The 11,163-nt window shown below is 43.0% G+C and overlaps 1 protein-coding gene across 1 annotated transcript in view; it reads left to right on the forward strand.

The window, feature by feature from the left end:
- The window catches only part of LOC311225967 (ephrin type-A receptor 6-like), a gene marked incomplete at its 5' end in the record, with an annotated part of 450,657 nt that extends 446,899 nt beyond the window's left edge, over positions 1–3,758 (forward strand). The window contains 2 exons of the mRNA XM_084311353.1: positions 2,099–2,248; positions 3,581–3,758. Of these exons, the coding sequence (XP_084167479.1) occupies positions 2,099–2,248; positions 3,581–3,695 (265 nt within the window). The 3' untranslated portion in view covers positions 3,696–3,758. The remainder of the gene's footprint in view (positions 1–2,098; positions 2,249–3,580) is intronic.
- Between the last annotated feature and the right edge of the window lie 7,405 nt (positions 3,759–11,163).

Consider the following 11,163-nt stretch of genomic DNA (forward strand, 5'->3'; position numbering starts at 1 on the left):
GGACAACTACCCTCACCTGAATGCGTCCATTGTTAACGTTAATGACTCTCTCTGTGTGAATGCCTTTACCTGGCTCAGTGAATCTGAATCCCAACGCGCAGCTCTATTCAGATGCAAAAATAAACCCAGCCCCCACCTCTCCTCTGTGGAGAGGAACAAACTGTTTAAAAACAGCCTTTTTTAAACACAGAATTCTTACAATTAGAGTTATTATATCTGTTCGCTGTTATACTAAATATGTTCTTCAACTCTCGAACTGTAGTTATATATATATAAAACTTTTTTTTTTATTGTGTCTCTGTGTCATTTCACCCTGGCGACTTGTAGGCATCATCACCAGACTGGGTCACCCTAATATCAATATCGGCCCCAAATATCAGTCTGGCTCTACTATTTACTAGCAGGCACTTTGTCCTCCGACAGCATCGCAACGCAAACCCTCTGCTCAGCAGCACCACGAGACCCTGATGTTAAACACCACAGTCTTATCCATCCTGCCACCTTGAAAAGGATCCGATTCAGCTTAGGAGTGATTTTATTTTATTGACAACAAACATTGACAGATCAACATTTGTATTTGCCTTGTCAGGGATAAAACTATAAGTCCAGCCCTCATTTATCAACAATTCTTAGAAAGTGTTCTATTTTCGTTCTTAAGCACAGAATTTAGAATGTGTGTACGTACAGAAAATCTGGATGTATCACACGTGCGTAGACGTGTCCCACGCACACTCCGTGTTGATAAATACCATTTGTTCTACGCTCCACGCTCGTGCACGGTTTTACGTATTTGCATATAGAACCGCCCGTAATTAACCATATATGGTCATGAAACGCCGCCATGAAATGTGGAAAAGTGGACTAAACCGAGCGAACGCCTGGGAGAAATACGCGACAGGCTGACAGACATGTACGCGATGATGTCGGAAACAGTCGGATATGATATCTATTAACTTCCTAAAGACCATTGCTGCCTGGGCAGTGCAAACACTAATAAAGACCGTTAACCACTGTTTGCCATTGGTGTCAATAATAACCATGCTGGAATATGACTGCTTTTTCTTCGTTTTGTTCGATTAATACCCAGGGATTAAAGTTCTCCGTCAATTTCATTCCAAATCGTGACGGATTTTCCGTAAATTTTCTACCTGCATATGATTTGTAGAGGCAAACAATCTATTTTGATGTCAGTATTAGGTAGCCTATATATAAACAATAATACGAGAGCATATACAAGAACCTTTCTATTCACATAACTGCATTTGTGATGGAGCTTTGACAGCTACATGGGTGGTACAGTAACAGTCTATTGCTTGATCCATCTCCAATATCACGATGGACCGTGCCGGTGGCCAAACACCCGAGGGTGGAGACTGACTTGAATGTGCATGGGGATGGCATTTGTGCGTTTTGTTCCACGCTCCAATTTCGGTCTTAAATTGCGGTACAAATGAAGGAGGTGTCTCGGGTATAGCGGACACTAGTTAATAGTATGTTCTCTCTGCAATTAGACTGCCCCTCATTCATTCCTATCTGCTATCTCTGAAAACAGTTCCCCGCGGAGCCCAGTCAGTGCACCCCGTATATTCCGATAACCCTATATATAAACCATGCTGCATTCATTCGGAAAGAAAGACTTATTCCAAATGCTATATTTATAGGGTTTGACCATAATTACACTACTGTCGCTATTTTACAATTAACTATAATGAATTACGGGTCATACTACAGAACACACCAGTGTTGAAACGAATGCACGGAAGCTTATTTCCGCGTTGTAGTCTTCATATTCTACCACCGGGCGCCAGGTACGCATGGTCGGAGCTGTGCATAAATATACGCACAAAGTCAAGCACACGTTCAAATTGATAAGTCCCACACTTTGCTTAGAAATTATCGTAGGCACGGGTTATGCACATATCTGTGCGTACGCACCATTGATAGATGAGGGCCCAGGACTTATTTCCATCGTTTTCCCTGTTGTTACTGGTTGCAAGTGGCACCAAGGGGCTACCGTCGCAAGGAGTCAGTATTGGAACATCCATGAATCCAGCTGAATTGTTGTGAGCTGATCTAGACTGTCTTCTGGTTGTGTCAGTCTACCAGAGTCTCCCGGGGAGGTGATGGAATACCCCATGTTCATCTCCATTGGTGACTGGCTGGACTCCATCAAGATGGGTCAATACAAGAACAACTTTGTTGCTGCAGGCTTCCATACCCTGGACTCTGTGGCCAGGATGAGCATTGAGTGAGTTCTCAAACTTTTTCATACCGCGACCCCATTTTATTTAGGATTATTTTTGGGGACCCCACACTTGTCCCCACACGTGGAATTAAGGAATATCAAAATAAAAGCACACGTTGTTGAACTTGATCATGCATATTTATTCGAATATTTTATTACAGCACTATGTTATCAATACACATTTGTAAAATGAGGCATATTTAGCCAGAATATGTTGCGAGAACATAAAAAAGAAATAATAATAATTTTGGTCGCGACCCGTAGTTTGAGAACCACTGGAGTAGAGGGAATGTTACTAACCCAAACACAACACATGTCAAATCAACTGTTTCCTCAACATTCAAACAATGGACACTGAATGAGCTTTGATTGTTGTGTCTGTCCGTCTACGTCTATTGTTAATTGTTTTTCAACAAGGAGTATCTGTTTTCTGGATAGGGCTGATGAGACCATCTTCGCTTTGTAACCATTTTGATGGTCAGAAAAGTTCAGAGAGAATCAACTTGGGCGGCTGGGTTGTGGTCTAAGCACTCGCCTACCACCGCAGAGACCTGGGGTTAAATTCCTGGCAGCGGTACCTCCGGCTTGGTCATCTCTACGAACACAATTGGCAGTGTTCACGGGTGGGAAGCGGGTGGGGTATGTATGAGTCTTGGCCATTGCAGTAGCGACTCCTACTGGCTGGTCGGGGGGGCCTGTTCAGCAGGGAGGGGAACTGGGTGGAGATGGAATCTCCGGGAGCAAAGATAAAAAGAGAGAGAAGGAACTTTTGGAACCGACGGATACATCACTGTTAGCAAAGCTGTTGTTTCTGCAAACGCATAATTACGTTAAGTTCCAATTTAAAAACAAACCAACAGACAGTAATACCTTTCATCTGTTTTATCTCCGTTTTGTGATGGATCAATGTAGCCGGACCCTGACTGTGTACCTCAAGTGTAACATAAGATGTGGTGTGTGTGTGTGTGTGTGTGTGCTTGTGCTTGTATGTGAGTGCATACATTCATTTTTGTTTGTGTTGCTCTCCGTCTGTGTGCGTGCATTTGTGTGCATGTTTGTTTGCTCATAATGTGTATTCATATGGATGCTTGTGTGTGTGGCTGTGTGTGCATATTTGTGTGCGTGTGTGTGTGCGTGTTTGTTTGTGCGTGTTTGTTTGTGTGTGTGCGTGTTTGTTTGTTTGTGTGTGTGTGTGCATGTTTGTTTGTGTGTGTGTGTATGTGTGCGTGTTTGTGTGTGCATGTTTGTTTGTGTGTGCGTGTGCATGTTTGTTTGTGTGTTTGTTTGTTTGTTTGTGTGTGTGTGTGTGTGTGTGTCCCTCCCCTCCCCCTCTAGAGATGTCAGGGGCATCGGGGTGGAGCTGATCGGCCACCAGCGGAGGATCATCAGCAGTATTCAGACCCTGCGTCTCCAGCTGCTCCACGAACAGGAGAAAGGCTTCCATGTATGAGAGAACCTCCTGACACACGGTGGGATGGATGGACACATGAACAAGATGGAAGCAAAGTCTAGACAGACAGACAGACAGACAGACAGACAGACAGACAGACAGACAGACAGACAGACAGACAGACAGACAGACAGACAGACAGACAGACAGACAGACAGACAGACAGACAGACAGACAGACAGACAGACAGACAGACAGACAGACAGACAGACAGACAGACAGACAGACAGACAGACAGACAGACAGACAGACAGACAGACAGACAGACAGACAGACAGACAGACAGACAGACAGACAGACAGACAGACAGACAGACAGACAGACAGACAGACAGACAGACAGACAGACAGACAGACAGACAGACAGACAGACAGACAGACAGACAGACAGACAGACAGACAGACAGACAGACAGACAGACAGACAGACAGACAGACAGACAGACAGACAGACAGACAGACAGACAGACAGACAGACAGACAGACAGACAGACAGACAGACAGACAGACAGACAGACAGACAGACAGACAGACAGACAGACAGACAGACAGACAGACAGACAGACAGACAGACAGACAGACAGACAGACAGACAGACAGACAGACAGACAGACAGACAGACAGACAGACAGACAGACAGACAGACAGACAGACAGACAGACAGACAGACAGACAGACAGACAGACAGACAGACAGACAGACAGACAGACAGACAGACAGACAGACAGACAGACAGACAGACAGACAGACAGACAGACAGACAGACAGACAGACAGACAGACAGACAGACAGACAGACAGACAGACAGACAGACAGACAGACAGACAGACAGACAGACAGACAGACAGACAGACAGACAGACAGACAGACAGACAGACAGACAGACAGACAGACAGACAGACAGACAGACAGACAGACAGACAGACAGACAGACAGACAGACAGACAGACAGACAGACAGACAGACAGACAGACAGACAGACAGACAGACAGACAGACAGACAGACAGACAGACAGACAGACAGACAGACAGACAGACAGACAGACAGACAGACAGACAGACAGACAGACAGACAGACAGACAGACAGACAGACAGACAGACAGACAGACAGACAGACAGACAGACAGACAGACAGACAGACAGACAGACAGACAGACAGACAGACAGACAGACAGACAGACAGACAGACAGACAGACAGACAGACAGACAGACAGACAGACAGACAGACAGACAGACAGACAGACAGACAGACAGACAGACAGACAGACAGACAGACAGACAGACAGACAGACAGACAGACAGACAGACAGACAGACAGACAGACAGACAGACAGACAGACAGACAGACAGACAGACAGACAGACAGACAGACAGACAGACAGACAGACAGACAGACAGACAGACAGACAGACAGACAGACAGACAGACAGACAGACAGACAGACAGACAGACAGACAGACAGACAGACAGACAGACAGACAGACAGACAGACAGACAGACAGACAGACAGACAGACAGACAGACAGACAGACAGACAGACAGACAGACAGACAGACAGACAGACAGACAGACAGACAGACAGACAGACAGACAGACAGACAGACAGACAGACAGACAGACAGACAGACAGACAGACAGACAGACAGACAGACAGACAGACAGACAGACAGACAGACAGACAGACAGACAGACAGACAGACAGACAGACAGACAGACAGACAGACAGACAGACAGACAGACAGACAGACAGACAGACAGACAGACAGACAGACAGACAGACAGACAGACAGACAGACAGACAGACAGACAGACAGACAGACAGACAGACAGACAGACAGACAGACAGACAGACAGACAGACAGACAGACAGACAGACAGACAGACAGACAGACAGACAGACAGACAGACAGACAGACAGACAGACAGACAGACAGACAGACAGACAGACAGACAGACAGACAGACAGACAGACAGACAGACAGACAGACAGACAGACAGACAGACAGACAGACAGACAGACAGACAGACAGACAGACAGACAGACAGACAGACAGACAGACAGACAGACAGACACAGCCTGTGCCTCAGTCTTCACCTCTTCATACAGACAGGAAGGACTGTCTAGGCCAGGAGGCCATTGGACCAACTTCCACAGAGGCCCGCCCCCTGGCTTCCCTCCTACCCAATAGCAACGCACTGTTTTCTATGCCTCTTCATAAACCCTTCTTCGTGAGACAAGGAAGAGACGGACAGACTGTTTTCAGACTGGCTCTAGCCTCACTAAGGGGAATGTAATGCCGTGTTGCAGCAGCAGTACTTTGTATGATTGTGGAGCAACAATATCTAGAGTTGTAGATTTGCAAACGTGATCTACAGATCTTTTATGTATTAAAAATGTTTTGTTTTGTTTTCCTCTCCATGTTTCGTGGTCATGTAGCTGCTATCAAATGTGCAATCCAAAAAGGATTTGAAAAATGAAGTGGTTCATTCCAAAACGTGATATCCATTGTGTGGGGGTGGGGTAGTAAAACTCACTATGGAACATAGTAAGGGGAACTATCTTATAAATGGCCTTTTCCAGTGTTTAGCATTGTTTCCTAGCTATGTGGACTTATATTAATATGATCTATGTCTCTAATTCTCATTTTGGCGCATTCTTCCAATTCTCATCTCACAATATTGTCCCTCACTCAAGTGAGTCATCTGAAATTATGCGTACCTTTGACGTAAAAGGTTTCTCATCTGCATAATAACGCCCGCCCCCTCTGTTTGTTGCCACCAGGCGCACACACTGTGGTTGGAGCCACTGCCCACAATCTACCTTTATTTAGTGCAGACCGCAAGGAAGGAAGTGCAGTGAGTTAGCCTAACGTTAGCCTAACGTAAATAGTATGAGCAAAACACGCAGGACATGTGCTGCTCCCGAAATGCTCCCGCTGTTTTTATGTGCAGTGAAAAGTGAAAGTGCTTTGCATCCTAGACTAGTCATACATTTACATGGTAAACTAACGTTAGCAGCTAGCTAGCTAAATAGCCACGCTGATGATGACAGAGAGACAGAGAGAGAAGACTGGGCTAGCACGGGTGGGGGCTATCGGGGGAGGGAGCCATCAGAGACAGAGAACACAGCTAGCACGAGTGGGGGCTCTCGGGGGAGGGAGCCGTCTGTGAGTGTGTGAGTGAGTGTGTGTGTTTGTGTGTGTGCGCACAGCATATTTTTCTGTATCAGGTTCACTTTGACGATAGTAGAGTAGTATGGGTGGAGCTACAGGTGGGGGTCTGTCACTCAAATCGCATTCCGAGTATGGGCGGAGCCCAGCCACAAACAGCTTGGAATCTTGAAGTAGAAAAATGCTGTTTTAGAGTACCTGATTAGAAATACAAAACAATGACATTTTTGTTTTAAAACATTACAGATGTGTTCCATAGACTCACAGGAATTGTGTCAAATTGCCCAAATAGTGAAAGAAACAGTAAGATAGTTCCCCTTTAAGTCAATAGCTACAGTATATTGAGACCATTGCTTGCAACAACAAAAAAACATTGGAGGATGCATTCATTTGTATTTTTTAAATATTAAGTCAGGAATATCAGGTAGAAATTGGTTTCCAAAATGGATATTAGCTTTTTGGAATGAAACTCTTCAATTATCCTACAATATATTTTATTTTTGGGAGTTTGAGAACTTGTCATGAAGGTATTATTCACGTTGCATTATCTAACCTCTCTCCAGAGAATCTGGTATGCTAAATACTTGAAAGAAAGAATGACAAAGCCAGTTTTGAGGATTTCTTGAATGTTTTAAAAACGTGTATAGACAATTTATTGATTATAAACATAACCTAATATCTATATGTGCAGTCATGTATGTGAACGCCCTAGTAAATCTGGATTTCTTTTTTATGACCGATTTATTTTGAAACTCTGAAACAGCAATACAGTATTATGCAGTCACCTCAGTAACTCAACGAGGAGAGAGTATGAATTCTGAAGTGATGAGACGCTTCTGGACCTATAGACAACGACTGCCCTAACTAAATGCAAACAGCAGTAAATGCGGAAGTAGTGAAACAAGGAAAAAATTACTTAAAGATTTATCTCCTGTTCCACCAAAGGTATAATTGGTGCAAAAGTGGATAGTATTATTAAATTGTTTCCTCTGCTTGCGCAGATACTGCTGTTTTCCTTTGTACGCAGACCACCATTCACCTCAGCCAATACTGGCACATCTCAGACCTGGGTCGATTATTCTTTGAAATCCTGGTCCTCTGTAGCTCAATGGGACACAGCGTGGCACTAACACTGGTTGTTTCGGGAAAAGAACAGCCACCAAATGGCATACTGTATGTTAAATCCTTTTTCCGATGCTTTGCACAATGTGGGTTGTGGTTGTTTTCGAAATGAACTCAGTTGGTTCACTACACCTACTACACCAATAACAGGCAGAAAAAGAAATGCAGACCAGCCTGCTACTGTATATTGGAGTTTAAGAGATAATGGAATACTGTCGCATTAACATCCGCGGCTAATCTGTAGATTCTCCACAAATTGAATGTCGGATCGTGTTTTTAATGATACAATGAGGAAATTATGTTATGATGTTTTGAGAGAAACCACTTTGTTTTTCCTCAATCACGATGTTTACAGGCTGTCTGTGTGGGGCTCATCTGCCTCTATTTTAAAGATCTCACCACGGCTGATGCCCAGACAAAAAGTTGGCAGTTACCAATTGAGTCCACCATCTTTCTATCTATGTGTCCGTAATTTGCATGCTTCAAATGCACCAGTGTGCCAGACCAGCTGTTCCCATGTTATGAGAAGCTGATGAAAGGATTTCAGAGAGTCATCTGGCCCAAGTCTGGACTTTCCATCGTGTAATGATAATACTGGTAGTCAGGGGCAGTATGGGAAACCAATGTACATAATAGTAGTATGAAATCAAAGCCTGTCAGGTATACAGTAGTTGATGTAATGATGTCTGATGTTTGCCGCTGAGATCAACGTGTAACCCACCCAGTCCTACTAGTCGGGGGTGAATAGACAGTTCTTCAGAATATATCATGTAACCTTTAGTCGAGGGTAGCGGCAGTAGACGGGAACTTCCGGATGAACGCTGGCAAGAAAAGGCAATAGAATCATCTTACTGCTGTGTGTGTGCAATAGGATAGAGCTGTTCCACAGAAAGACAAGGACAATACTCAGAGAGTGTAAACAGTGAGTATAAAGAGTGTGAGAGAACGAGAGAGAGAACTAACGTACACAACAGCATCATAACTCATCATACGCCATCGTAACCTCACTGAACACGCACACGTGCATACGTACATGCATACACATCCCAGTCTGGCAGTACCAGTAAAGGAATAGTTATCAATTTTAAGAAGCTGATTTATCGCAAACTCAGAAGTTGTTTCAGCTCTTGAATCTTGAGCTTCTCTCTGACAGGGAATCAACAGTTGTGATTGGAGGATCAAGAAAAGAGGGCGGGCTTGAGATGGGTCACTTCAAGTATACGCTTTTGATTTGGGACGAACACACATTTCAAAATTGTATCGAGGTACATGACTATGAGGTACTTCAGCCTAGGAGATGAGGAAGCAAAAATCCTCGCTAGCCATGATACCTCATACCTGTGACATTGGTGCCCATTGATCCGTATCACATGGTGAACCCTGCATGAGTTAAAGGTAGAATCTGTAATGTCATCAAACAGCAACCTCTAAGTAAAAGATAACATGGTATTGCACTTTGTTTACAGTTTTTTTTGTTTATATGTGTGGATTGGATTTGAGTGTGTATAGGAGAGGGGTTGCTCATGCTGGCCACACCTCAGGCTCTACCAAGAGAGGTCTGGAGAAATACAGTATAATAAGTTACTCAACTCCAACCCACACGTTAGACCAAAACAAAAAAGTAAACAAAGTATTTTCTGCTTCCAGTATCTCAAAAGCTAAAACCCTATGAATTGATAAGTACAAGTGTTTTTGGTTGGACTCCCAGTGTGACAAATCAAATAATGCTGATTTATTTTGCACATAATCTCACATACATCCAAAAGCGCTAAACAGAGTTGCACACATGAATTCAGTTTGACAGTTAGTGAGAGTAAATTAGTTTGAATATGGCCACATTGGGGACATTGCATCCTTGTGTTAATTACAGCAAAATGTGCATACATACTTTGATGGACCTGTAATTAACACAACACAAGGATTCGATGTCTCTGATGACATCGCTGGTGGCCATATTCAAACTCAATACTCTCAATAAAATGTCAAACTAAATGAATGTGTGCAAAACGTTTTAGAGTTTTTGGATGTGTGAGATTATGAGCAAAATAAATCATTGATTTTTAGTTTTTTTTAATGAAGTGCCACTTTAATAATGTGGCCTAACCCTTTAACCTGCAAGGGAATACTTTCAGAGTGAGATAGGTTGACAACCCGAGGTACTAGTTGTCACAGGAATGGCCTATTATTCCATCTAAAGCTATAGTATTAGAGACTGAGGCGTTACTGTAAATGTAGGATTATGAGACAAACTATTCCGATCTTTGCCTTTAGGTCACACCATAAGCTTCTTACCTGAGAGGAGAAAGGAGGATACATATACACACGTGTACACACGCATAATATACACACACATCAACATCCCTCTGCTGACTCTGGAGAATATAAGAAGCTGTTTGTTTAGCATGTCTTACTGCTGAGAAATGGTAGAACGCTCTTTTGTACAAAGTACAAGTATACTTATAATTCTTGTATTTTATTTTTCTATTATTTATTTCCAAAGAGATGTGGTAGATCTTGCACACTGTAAGAGGCAGTTACAGCGGATATTTATTTGCAAATAAAGGTGAACAGTTCTGGTGGTTGACTGTTGTGTTGTTCACTAAGCACTTGTTGCTTGTTATTTGGAAAAGTAATTGTGTGGGTCAAGCGGTAGAATATTAGAGATTATAGTTTTATATTATGAATTAGGTACTTAATGAAACTGTCTCCACAATAAACATAATTGACCTGCCTTAGGTGAATACAATACAACATAAAAGAAATTAAGACATTGTGGGCTACCCCACAAGGCAGTTACGTCGCATTCCATTATATTTAGAGTTTTAGACTATATTAATTATAAGCAAAGCCGTTTTAGATCTAGCCTAGCATACACTTAAGAAGAGGTGTTACTGGTTTCAGGAGATATGTTATGGTGACATGATGGCTAGGGTATTTACAGTTATGTGGACCTGTAAATTTAACATGAAATGAAAAAGTGCAGCCCCATCTCCAGTCCAGTGTAAAAGTAGACGGTTTTACTTGAAGAAATACACTCCTCTGTGTTATCCATAAATCTGGTATGTCATAAATGTATAGATGTAGCAGTACTGTCTATCTGTATGTTGTGTATGTCATATATGTTATGATGAATTGAAAATGGGGGACCCTGATGTAAACAAGACGAAAGTCTTTCT

The sequence above is a fragment of the Notolepis coatsorum genome (genome assembly GCF_963971535.1).
Source record: "Notolepis coatsorum genome assembly, chromosome: 3".
In the NCBI taxonomy this organism is placed as follows: domain Eukaryota; kingdom Metazoa; phylum Chordata; class Actinopteri; order Aulopiformes; family Paralepididae; genus Notolepis; species Notolepis coatsorum.